General features: G+C 38.9%; 1 protein-coding gene across 2 annotated transcripts in view; it reads left to right on the top strand.

Moving 5' to 3' along the window:
* Dcaf10 (DDB1 and CUL4 associated factor 10) overlaps positions 1–13,422 on the top strand; it is a 37,115-nt gene that overhangs the window by 19,628 nt on the left and 4,065 nt on the right. For both annotated transcript variants that reach the window (XM_085839324.1, XM_021159888.3), the window contains 3 exons: positions 10,671–10,873; positions 12,483–12,593; positions 12,736–12,881. In XM_085839324.1, coding sequence (XP_085695450.1) covers positions 10,671–10,873; positions 12,483–12,593; positions 12,736–12,881 — 460 coding nt within the window. The remainder of the gene's footprint in view (positions 1–10,670; positions 10,874–12,482; positions 12,594–12,735; positions 12,882–13,422) is intronic.

Below are 13,422 nucleotides of genomic sequence, written 5' to 3'. Positions count from 1 at the left end.
TGAGCAGGAGACCAAGGGATTTATCTAATAAAGAAAACTGGTTTAAAAATGAATTTCCTAAGTGTAGGGAAAATATTTTTATTTCTTATGTGAAACAAAAATATTTCTCACTCTTCAATCCTTTGGTTCCAAATGTACTTATTTTGTAATTTTTAAATTTTATTTTCATGCATTTTAAAAAAAAAGATCAGGTGTCCCTTGGAATAATTCTAATCTAGAAGCAGTTTAGAAATAATGCATGGGATCTTTTGGGTTGTCTGTGGGTTTGGATTGTCTGTGGAAGGAGGAGGATAGCTGCTGGCACCATTTGGCCTGGACCATAGTTTCTCAGCGTCCTGTAGTACACAGCACAATTTATTTAGTGCCTCAGTTGTGAAACATTGCAAGTAAATGTTTCCTTATGGAGAAATTGTTTGCAGAGTTGACGCTTGGGAAATACTTAAAATGTGCCTTTTGCTAACTATGGTGTGGTGAATTGCTAAATAGTTGACATATTAGAGCTTTCAGATCTTATGTTCAAAAGGAGATATTCTTAGTAGTTTTAAAAAGAATTCTAGGTAAACCCAATAATTTGAATGAAGAGCAGAGTTATTGTCTTTCAGCAAATAGAAACAACCTATCTTTTAAAATGTAGACATAAACGCAAGGGAGTGAAGTGGGGTGGAGTGGGGTATTAAGTTAGGAAGAAAAGTTGAGCAGGAATGTAAGTAATAATTTCCAAGTTAGAAGAGTGAAAACTTAATCAAACAGTCAGCCCATTAGAAGCATCAAAGTGGGAAGATAGAGTCATTTAAAAAGCAAGTATGATCCCTGTACTTGGGAATCTGAGGCAGGAGGAATTGAAGGCTAGCCATGATCCTTTGTCTCAGAAAAACAAAAACAAGCTGGGTCTGTAATCCTAACTACTTGGAATTTTTAGACAAAAAAAAAAAAAAGCTGTAAATTCAAGGCTAATAGGCAATTTGGTAAGACCTTGTCTCAAAATACTGTAATAAAAGGGCCAACAACTGTGGCTCAGTGGCAAAATAGCTGCCTGGCATGTATGAAGTCTTAAGTTCAGTCTCTAACACTAAAGTAGCCAGCTAAAAGATAGTGGTAGATTAAACAGTGACTCAAACTGCCTGTTCTCTAGATGAGCTACATAAACATACAAAGCCAGTAAATAGAATAGGGAAAAAAAACCCACAGATAACTATTCATCAGAAGAAAACAGGTATAGCCACATAAATAGTAGACAAAAAGAAATATAAGGCAAGAAGAGGTACTGTATTAAAAGGCTAGTTTTACTAGAGTATAAATGAATTCTTATATGTGCCTAAAAATAAAACTCACCATTGAAGTAAAACTTGACAAAATTACAAGAAAAAATTTGGAAGAATTACAAGGGGAAAAAAAAAAGCAAGGAATTAGTTGAAAATTCAGGTCCATTCTTTCCTTTTTCTAACAAATAAGGCATACCTTTAAAAAGGCCAGGGAGATGGATTAGTAGATAAGACATTTGCTCTGCATGCTGGAGGCCTGAGGTTCATCCCTAGAACCCACATAAATGGAGGAGAGAACAAACTCTACAGAGTCCTCTGACCTTTACACACATGCCGTGATACACTCCCCTTCTCTCTGTCTCTGTCTCTCTCTCTCTCACACACACACACACCATGGTTTTTTTTAAAAGACTTTAAAATTGAGTAAGGCTTTGGAAGGTTTAAAAGTATGACTTTTTATATATATATAATTCTGTTCCCCCAAACAGTAAATATTTCACTTCAAACAGACCTAGAACCAATTAAAGAAGCAAACAACAGTAATTGTGTATTAAACAACACAGTAGGTAAGAAATGCTGTCACCCAAACCATTTTCTCTGAACTCAGTCCAGTTAGTTAACACAGTTGTTAGAAGTTTCCACAGTGTAATTCTAGCATTTGATAGGTTGAGGCAAGAGGAGGATGAGAATGATGCTGGACTGGCTACATACTGTGAGATTCCATCTGGGAGGAAGAAAGGGATACATACAGACACAGACAGTCCAAGGCGCAGTGAAATTATAAGACTGAAAGTTTATGAACTTACTCAAAGAAATTGAAGGAAGTGGGGGAGAAACTTAGTAAAAGTAGATGTATAGAAATAATAAAAAATAGAAATGCAAAATCAGTATTGAAAATGAAAATACAGGGCTAGAGAGATGACTCAGTGATTAAGAATATTGGCTGCTCTTCCAGAGGACCAGGGTTCAATTCCCAGCTCCCACATGTCAGCTCACAACTGTTTAACTGCAGCTCAGGGGAATCTGCCACTCTCATACAGACACACCAGTGCACATTAAAAAGGAGAAGGCGGGAAGGGGAAGAGGAGGAAGACGAAGATGGTGATACAGACAGGCGCAATAATACACAACCTTTACTCAGCACTCGGGAGGCAGAGGCAGGCGGATCTCTGAGTTCAAGGCCAGCCTGGTCTATATACTGAGTTCCAGGACAGCCAGGGCTACATAGTGAGAGCCTGTCTCGAAAACAAAACAAAAATATAATAAAAATTTTAAAAGTCCATTCTTTGAAAAAGCTAATCAAACAGGGCAAGAGTCATCAAAGGAAGAAAGAAGAAGAGAAGACAGAACTCGCAATGAAGAAGGAGACTCGATTAAACTGTGAGCTAGATGTAGTGACATGTAGCTGCTATCCCAACACTGAGCCTGAAGCAGGAAGATCAGAGGTTCAGGGCTAGGTTGAACTACACAATGGGACTGTGTCTCAACACAGCACCACTCTGGTCAGTGGAATGGCTCAGTAAATAAAGGCTCTTCCCACCAAACCTGACAACCTGAGGGAATCTCCACCCCCAGGCTCACATTATAGAAAGTGAGATCCTACCTCTGAAAGCTGTCCTCTGACCGCCACATGTGCACATGTACTCACACATACATGCATATAAAATAAATAAATAAATATAATTTCCAAGCTAAAAAAGTCAGCAACAACACATTTAGACCAGTATACTTTAAAACTTTGATGAAATAGACATCTCATTTAATATATATTAGAAGCCACATATGTGGCACATTCTCCCATAGTCCTGGTGTTTGGAAGATTGAAGCAGCATTACAGAGTATTTCAGACCAGCATGAACTACATGGTGAGACCCTGTCTAAATCAAATCAAAATAAACAAACAATCAAAAAAGCCCCAACAATAACATCAACAACAAAATAGCACTTCTTACCAAGTCCAGTATTTGACCAACATGCCCTGTTAGAAAATTGAACTTCCTCGGCCCTCAGATACATAGCTGTACTGGGTTCTAGGTTTGATCCCCAGCACACACACATAGTAAACTTCTGCCATACTAATTAATAAATAGTGGTGCTCTAAATCATACTCTGCACCTTCTGCTACCCACTGTTCCTCCTCTCAATCATCCCATGATGTAGTAGCAGAAGCCCCTTATACAGTAGTATCATCCAGAGACCCTACTCCACTCACATCTATTCTGACTGTCCAGTGTTTATACAGTAATGAACATTATTTTTGCTAAGACCACTACAAAACAAAAATTGGGGCTTGAGAAATGGCTCAGTGGTTAAGAGCTTTTACTCTCTTTCAAAGAACTTCCAACACCTACAATGGGTAGCTTAAATGGCATACAACTGCAGCTTCAGGGGGGTCCAGAGCCAGCGGGATCAGAGGGGGACCTTTGGGCCTTCATTGGCACCTGCACTCACAGCAGCATACATGTACAGGGCATAATATATATGTATAATTTTTTCTTTTTTTATTAGATATTTTCTTCATTTACATTTCAAATGCTATCCCGAAAGTCCCCTATACCCTACCCCCTCCCCCACCCCGCTCCCCAACCTACCCACTCCCACTTCCTGGCCCTGGCATTCCCCTGTACTAGGTCATATGATCTTCGCAAGACCAAGGGCCTCTCCTCCCATTGATGGCTGACTAGGCCATCCTCTGCTACATATACAGCTAGAGACACAGCTCTGGGGGTACTGATTAGTTCATATTGTTGTTCCACTTATAGGGTTGCAGACCTCTTTAGCTCCTTGGGTACTTTCTCTAGCTCCTTCATTAGGGGGCCTGTATATGTATAATTTAAAAAATAAATCTTAACTAAATGAGAAAAATTGTTAAAACTTACCTACTTAAAGTTTTAAATAAGTTAAAACTTATCTACTAATAAAAAAGCAACACAGATGGTTTTATAGATGACTTTTACCAAATATTCTAAATAACATTTGGATAAAATTGGTCAGGTTCTAGAAAAGGGATTTGTACCTCACGTATAAAAGCTATTAAAGTGTGACTTGGGTAGCCAACCATAACAAAGATAATGTTAGAAGGAAAAAAGAAAATCCAGTATGCAATATGAATACTGATACAAATATTCCAAATAAAAAATTAAATCTAAAAGATATTACTCAAAAATATTAAAATCAAGTTGAATTTAATCTAAAAGAAGAATAGTTATCCTATTAATTATACTAACATAAGCAAGATATGCTTATGATTCTGTTTTATAAGATTTAATATTTAGTCATAATTGAAAGCAAAACAGGCCTAGCAATGGTGGCACATACCTTTAATCCCAGCTCTTGGGAGGCAGAGGCAGGCGGATTTCTGAGTTTGAGGCCAGCCTGGTCTACAGAGTGAGTTCCAGGTCAACCAGAGCTACACAGTGAAAACAAAACAGTATTGCACCAACAACCTAACAAAAATTGAAATAATGACATCTATATGTCAACTGAAGCAGGAGAATCATAAGTTAGAGGCTAGCCTGTGCTACCCAGCAAGGCCTTGTCAGAAAAGCTAACAAAAACTGGTTAAATAAAAGCTCCTTAGAAACTAAAGGATCAAAGGGAGTAGTGTGAACATCTTTTGGCAAGTAGACAGTTTCAGGTTAGCAGATACCAAGAGCACAGGCTGCTAGAGTCGACTCACCAATAAACTTTTAAGATGTAGACATTCAGACTTTTAAGAGGTAAAGAAATTGAATTGATAATTTTAAAAATCTTTCCATAATTGAAAGACAAGGCTCAAATAACTTTACTAATGAATTTTACCAGCCAGAAAATAAAACACTTCCCAAACCAAACCTTGGAGGAGCTGGGAGAGGGGAAGATATAATCAAAATAGATTATATGGGGTTGATGAGATGGCTCAGCTGGTAAGAGCACTGACTGCTCTTCTGAAGGTCCTGAGTTCAAATCCCAGAAACTACATGGTGGCTCACATCCATCCGTAATGAGATCTAACACCCTCTTCTGGTGTTTCTGCTATATGTAGTGTATATAGATATAATAATAAATAAATCTTTAAAAAAATAGATTATATGACGCTCTCAAAATAAATAACAAGCCCTTTCAGACTAGCCATCACAGTCTAGTATTACCCTAACACCAAAAACAGATAAACTGCTACTGACTGATCATCCCTCAGCCATTACCAGGGTAGGAGGAAGATGCAGTGCAGGGAGAGTAATGAGGATGCATTATATACATGCATGGAATTGTCAGAAAAGTTCATTTAAAAATTTAAAGCTGGACGTGGTGGTACACACCTTTAATCCCAGCACTTGGGAGGCAGAGGCAGGCGGATTTCTGAGTTCGAGGCCAGCCTGGTCTACAAAGTGAGTTCCAGGACAGCCAGGGCTATACAGAGAAACCCTGTCTCGAAAAACAAAAAAACAAACAAACAAAAAAAAGAGTAATTAATATACAAAATCCAGTCACATTTCTACTGATGAGCAAATATACAAAATTAATATACAAAATCCAATTTCTACCCTTGAGCAGATACATAAGACAAATACACAAAAACTAATTATATTTTATATATGAGCAGAAACAATCCAAAGATGAGTAAAAAATTTCCATCTCACAATGGTATCAAAAAATAAGATACTTGGGAATAAGTTTAACAAAAGTAAAAGATTTGGGCCAAGAGTATAGGTCAGCAGGAGAGCACTGCCTGTTGTTCATGATGCCTTGGGTTTAGTTCCCTAACACAGAAAAAAATATATTATTTATATATGTGTACACATATGTGTGACATGTGCGTGGTTGGTGTAGTAAAAGCTAAACCATTGCTGAAGGAAATGAATAGAGAGACACTACATGCTTATGGATGTAAAGACCCAGTATTATTAATAACAACAATAAAGTGGGAAACTAGAACTCATTATTAGAATTCATTTCCTTGGAATTAATAGTTTGCCAGCTTGTTTTTGTGTTTGTTGTTTTGTTGAGACAGGATCTCTCTACATACATAGTCCTGGTTGTCCTGATGCTCAACCCTGTCTCAAGAAACAAAACAAAACAAAACAAAAAGTAGTGTATGTATTTTTTAAAAATATATCATTTAATAATAAAAATGAACCAAATATTGATGTGTGTTACAACAGGGATGAACTCCAAAATATTTTAAGTGAAAAAGAAGCCAAATTTAAAAAACAAAAAGCACTTCTGCATCACAATAACTATGTATATAAACTAGGCAAATAATAGCGATGAAAAGTAATTTCATGGTTGCCTAGGTCTGCGAGTTGGGATGATTGCTGATGATGGCCAGGAAGAATATTAATATTATGATACTGAAAATGTTGTAAAGCTGTATTGTATTGATCAAACAATTCTAAATTTACTAAAAGTCATTGAACATGCACTTAAAATGAGTGAGTTTTATGATATGTTAATTATTCCTTAATAAAACTGTATGAAAACAAAATGATTCAAAAGAAGTAGAAATTCACCAAAAGTATACGGAGTATTCAGCATATTTTTAAAAAATATTTATTTATTGTATTTATATGACTACTGTAGCTGTCTTCAGACACACCAGAAGAGGGTGTTGTATCTCATTACAGATGGTTGTGAGCCATCATGTGGTTGCTGGGAATTGAACTCAGGACCTCTGGAAGAGCAGTCAGTGCTTTTAATTACTAAGCCATCTCTCTAGCCCAAGTACTTTTGTTTTTGAGACAAGTTTTCTAGCTCAGGCTGGCCTGAAACTCTCATGTAACTGAAAATGACCTTGAACGTCTTTCTTATCCTAATACCTCCCTCCACCTTCTTAGTTCAGGGTCACAGGTTTGTGCATCAATAGCCAGTTTACATGCTGTGGGGGGTCAAGGTTCTGTGCATGCTAGACAAGCACTCTACTAACTGAGCAATAGCTCAGTACTTCAGCAGAGTTTCTGTTTGGTTGTTTGGTTGTTTGGTTTTGGTTTTTCGAAGACAGGGTTTCTCTGTATAGCCCTGGCTGTCCTGGAACTCACTTTGTAGACCAGGTTGGCCTCGAACTCAGAAATCCACCTGCCTCTGCCTCCCGAGTGCCGGGATTAAAGGCGTGCGCCACCACGCCCAGCTTTCAGCAGTTATTAATGGTGAACCTCCAGAAGTTTGTCCATAAAAATTGGGTAAGAATATGCCCAGCATTACTACTGTTGTTAGTTGGTATCATGGGTGAGATGGTGCAATAAAAGAAAAATCATTATATATGTATATGGATTGGAAACTTAATATCATTCACAGATTTCTCTCAAGGATTGACAAACTTTCTGCATAAGACCCAAGTAGTAAATATTTTAGCATTTGGTGGTATGTGGTTTCTGAGCAGCCACACAGGAACAGTACATGAGTTGATGTGGCTCTGTTCATGAACACTGTGTCAAAACAGCCAGTGAGTCAGGTTTGGTCCATAGTCATAGTTTTCCAAATCTTATGAATACAGAAAATCCTAGAAAGTCTTCAGAGAAAAAAAACAGAATTAGTAAGGATTAACCAAAATTGTTATAAGTTATGGAAAAGTATGGAATTTCCTAAAAAGAAAAGAAAGAAAATTAGAACTCTTGTAATAACCTAGCAGTTTTTCTACTAGGTACACATCCAAAGCAGCTTAAGTCAGCTGCTAAAGGTCTGTCTTCATTCACTCATTGTACAGCATCCAGCAAAGGACTGGATTCTTTTTTTTTTTTTAATGTGGTCCATACACACATAATACTATTTAGCCCCTTAAAGAATTTTTTTTCAGCAAAACAGATGGTTGGGGGCACATCTTAAGTGAAATAAGCCAAATATGGAATGAAAATTCTGCTTTATATAGAATCTAGAAAAGCAGACCTGGAGAAGCAAAGATTGGGAGGGTGGTGAGTTATTATCTAAGGGGCTGGAAACTGTTGTAGAGGGGAGAGGTTGGCTGGAGGATACAGTTTCAGTTAGGGAAAACAAATTGAAGAGGTATACATTATATAATATAGTAGCCATAGTTAATAACAGTGTATGCTTGAAAAAAGCCTGGGAGAAGGCCTTGGTGGCACATGCCTTAATCCCAGTACTTGAGAGGCAGAGTTCTCTCTGTGAGTTCAAGGCTAACCTGGTCTACATAGTAAGTTCCAGAACAGCCTGAGCTATGTAGAGAGACTGTCTTAAAACCAAAAAAGGAAAAAGGAAATTTCCTGAAGGTAAGTAACTCAATGTGTATTTTAACTAGCTAAAAATGTACGCATTTCAAACATACTTCAGGGTAGGAATATAGCTTAGTAGTACAGCACAGGGTTAGCACATGCAAGCCCCAGCTTTGATTCCTAGCACCACAAAAAAGAAAAATACTGTCTATCAGAAATACACACAATTTTCACATACAATTTAATAGTGTTTTAATTAAAAATAACTAAAGGTTACTAGGTATAAGATACTGTACAAATCAGCCATGTCTTACTTTGGTGTGAGTGTACCGATAAATTAAAAGGTTTTTTATTGTGAGGCAAATCTCACTTGGTAGCCAATTTATCCTTGAACTTGCAATCTTCCTGCCAAAGGTCAGCTTATAGGCATAGACAGGTACTTTAGAAATAATGTGTGTATGTGTGTTCATATATATACTTACAGTACTCACAAATATGAATACATACTTTTTGGTTTTCTTTGTTTGATGTTTGGGGTTTTCCACACTGGCCTCCAACTTACTGGGTAACTGAGGATGGCCTTGAACTGATCTTCTAGCCTTACCCTTCCAAGAGCTATGATTAGAGGCATGTGCTACCACACTCAGATTGTTATATTTATCTTGACATGGGATTTCACTGAGTCGTTGAAACTGGCCTGGAATTTAACCATATAGATCAAGCTAGTCTTTAATTCAAGGTCCTCTTGCCTTAGTCTCCTAAGTGCTGGAACTACAGGTGTGTCTCCACATATAGCTGAAGTATATAATTTTACAGAAAATATATAACCTTTATGGTAATTGTAAGACCTGAATTTAAGTATAAGATTTAAATAAAGTCTATAGAAAAGGAGACTCAAAAACTACAATAATCTCAGAAGCGGTAGAAGCTCAGTAAATTCTATTCTATCTTGGTCTAAATAAGACGTTCCAGGTCAGTCAAGGTTACATAATGAGACCCTGTCTCAAAACCAAAGTGGGGTAAGAACCAGAGATCAGACATAAACTTATAAAGATAGGAAAAGAGAAGAAACTTGGCAGTAGAATTTTAGAAGCTAGGCAGATGAATTGCAACTGACTTAGCAGCTGTAGTTCGGACAGCTTTCACTTTCAAGAAAGCTAATTCCTGGTGCTAGAGAGATGATTCAGAGTTTAGGGGCCCTTACTGCTCTTCCAGAGGGCCTACGTTCAATTCCCAGCGCCTACATTAGATGGTTCCCAGCCTCCTGTAACTACAGCTTCAGGGGATCTGATGCCATCTTCTGGCCTCCCCAGGCACCTGCTCACATGTGATATACATGTCAACACAAGAAATTAAAACAAACTAACTAAATCCTACGTTGCAGAGGGAAAAGTTTAAAACTTCAGTTAGTTTACCCAGAATCCTTACTGAAAGGGGTAGCTAAAGCAGAGACTTGAATGAGAAATACTTAAGAACTTTAGCTCTACTCTTCACCTCTTCCAGTGGATCATTGTACCAGAGGTTTCTAGCTCTATAAAGAGGGTAATATAGAAATTACTGCCATATTGAAGGATGCCTGAAACAGTTGGAGGCCTCATTGCTCTGCCAAAACCAAGGTGGCAATAGTAGTAATGCACACTAAGTGTTGCAGTCAGACATTTTTTAGCTTCTTTAAGTTGTTGCCCCAAAGATATTAGCACTAAGAGCTTTTTCAGAAATGGCTTCACCCTACCTTGGACTCAAGAGTTCCCAGTCAGCTTGAATTCCTTGCTCTTAAGTAAATGAGCAAGCATGCAGTGATAACCAGACAATTGAGAAGAAACTTCTAATAGAGGAAACATATTACATAGGAACTGTGGTGGAATAGAGAGACAACAGAGGGAGAATAAAACATAGTAACTAGCTACCCATATTCCCTTAGATAGAAGCTTGAATGCTTGAAGCAAAAATAAGATATAGTAGAAAGGTCCTCTAATTGACTAATACTGTTCAGCCTCTGGGTAATGAGTCACAGCTCGTCATTTAAAAATTCTAAAGATATTTTATGGGCTGACTCAGTGAATCAAGGTACTTGCCATCAACCCTGCAACCCAAATTTAATCCTTGGTCTATAGAGAGAGTTCCAGGACAATCAGGGCTAAAAGGCATCGTAAAATACGTGTGTGGCTCTCCGTTCTGCTGTGTGAGTAAAACAGTTTGACTGGTACTGCGAGTCATTATATTTGTAGTAACACTGGGTTTGTTGTTGGTCTAATTTCTTCTGTAGGTGCACAGAAGATGGGTGTCCACATAAGAAATTCTTTCATACACGTTTTCTCATGAGAATGAGATTAACACCAGATTGTTCCAAAATGTTGATCTCAACATCCTCTGGATATCTCCTGATCTTGCATGAGCTGGATTTAACTAAGTCTTTAGAAGTAGGCAGCTATCCCATTTTGAGAGCAAGAAGAACTACTTCAAGTTCAGGTAAGATTTTCTGATTAAAAATTTTCTGAGGCATCTGAGCCACAGAGAGGCAGGTGTCTCTAACTATGCTAAAAGGGAAAGGACATTAAAGCCATTCTTCAGAAAGCTGACTCATAGTCTTCCATGGAGGTGTGATGACTTTCATGTACCTCTGATAGTGTTAACTTGTGCCTCTGGAACAACTCCTAGCTCTTTCAGAGTGCCATTACCAAGAGAATCATTATCCTTGCCTCAAACTTAGTGATGGCCCAAGATGATACCTGTCTTAGGGTATTACATTCTAGTCACTTCAAGAGTACTGAACTTCCGATGTCCACTCACAAGCTGATGCCTTCTTGGAGCATCCTCTTGCTGGAGCCTTGTTTTTTCATTGCTGATTTCATTAAATGCAAGTGAAGTTGGAGCTATGTTAATATTAGCTGATAGGCATCATATTGCATCTGGGAATGAAGAGACTGGCCTAGAAACATATTTATTATTAGTATTGTTTATAAACAAGAACCCAAAGTGAAAAAAAGACCTTTGGTTAAAAAATAACTTCAAGTGGTTAGATTCTTTCTCCTGTGTGCACAGGCTACTCCTGAACATTCTTTTTGGTGCTGAAGTAATGGCTCAGTGGATTAAGGCACTTGGCACCAAGTGTGACAACCTGAGTTCCATCCCTGGATCCCACACCGTCCAACTTCCGCATCTTCTAACCTCCCTACTCATGCAACAAATAAATAATTATAGGTTTGGTTTGGGGGTTTTGGTTGGTTGGTTTTTTGGGGGATTACTCCCACCCCCACCCCCAGCAGCACCTCTGAGACAGGGATTCTCTGTATAGTCCTGACTGTCCTGGAACTCATTCTGTAGACCAAACTGACCTCAACTCAGAGATCTACCTCCTTCCTCTGCCTCCTGAGTGCTGGGACCAGAAGTGTGTGGATAACAGCCCTCAAGTTGTTAATTTTTTGACTAAAAAGCCAAAAAGCTCTTCTGTCTCCTAAGGATGACTCAAGTTGTAACTGATGTCACAGGGGGTCAGGTTTCCAGGGTCCCTGTGTAAGTTAGGCTGCCAAAGACTTCCATGGAAGTGCATAGCTGCTAGAAATGCAGGGTGAAGTGGACTCTGTGAATAACCCAGCACACTCGGGTGTCTATACTCATTTTCCTCAGACTTCAATTTTCCCTTCTATTTTAGAAGTGAGAGAAAGGCAGAGGCATCTGTGTGTTTATTTGTTTTTTTCTCTTATTTCACATAAGACTTTACTATGAAAGATTTTAACAAGAATGTAGACGGGCCAGGCAGTTGTGGCGCACACCTTTAATCCCAGCACTTGGGAGGCAGAGGCAGGTGGATTTCTGAGTTCGAGGCCAGCCTGGTCTACAGAGTGAGTTCCAGGACAGCCAGGGCTACACATAGAAACCCTGTCTCAAAAAACAAACAAACAAAAATAATGTAGACCAGAAACAGAGCCAAGAGCTGTCCTATCTTCATCTCCATTGTAGTCCAGTTTACATGGAGATTTTGTCTGTACACTTTAGAAGTTTTAAAAGTTTAAGTAGAAAATTAAAAAATTAAAAGATGATACAAGTGTTATGTTTATTTTTCAATTTTCTTTTCAAGATTTGACCACTACATCAAGTTCTTCTGGTTCTAGAGTTTCTGGTTCACCTTGTCATCACAATGATTCAAATTCAACTGAGAAACACATGTCACGAGCCTCTCAACGAGAAGGTAGGTTAAAGCTGGGTTTACAGTCTTACAGCAGTAAGTTCTACCAAATAGCTTTCTTTGGTTTAGTTTTAATCCATAAAAACATCTTCCTTAGTCCTTGGATAACAGAAATCCGAAATCTTTCATTTTTTTTGTATCTCAGGAGTTTCACCACGAAATAGTCTTGAAGTGTTAACCCCTGAAGTTCCTGGTGAGAGAGATCGGGGAAACTGTATCACTTCCTTACAGCTGCATCCTAAGGGCTGGGCCACCCTTCTTCGGTGCTCAAGCAACACTGATGATCAGGAGGTACAGGCCACAGGGCTTTACATTCAGCAGGGCTCGCTGGACAATTGCTGATGTCCATGTTCAGACCTTAGGCTGGTAACCAGGCTCAGTCCCCGCCCTCAGGGCATTCTACCCAAAGCCCTGCTTCTCAACTCCTTCCTGTACCTTCAGCTGCTGCTTTATCCTTTGCAGTCTGTTTTTCCTCTCTTGCCTTGGTATTGTGACCTGGGAAGTACCCTAAAGACCATCATCAGCTAATAGTATGCCTAGCTGCTTCATTCTTGCCCATCACCCAAGAAAACCAACAAAACCGTAGTAAGCATTCCACTGAGCTAGCTGTCCAGCTGAGCTGACCTAAGGTGGGGTTTGGCGTTTAGTAAGACAGTTCTCACCACTGTCTCCTTAAAAGCCAGGGGAAAATGAGAAGGGAAGGGGCTGAACTGATGCCTGGGGGAAGAGTTAAACAACCTGAGGGGTCACCACTGTGCTAGGCAGGACTCTGCAAGGAGCTCACTGGCTCTGCAGACTGAAGGAAGGGAGAAGGGCCTTTGACGTGCAGAGG

The sequence above is a fragment of the Mus caroli genome, unplaced genomic scaffold (assembly GCF_978045245.1).
Source record: "Mus caroli unplaced genomic scaffold, Mus_caroli_1 scaffold_6, whole genome shotgun sequence".
NCBI lineage: Eukaryota > Metazoa > Chordata > Mammalia > Rodentia > Muridae > Mus > Mus caroli.
Note: the sequence above shows the minus strand (reverse complement) of the source record. Positions and strands in the feature narration are given on the sequence as shown.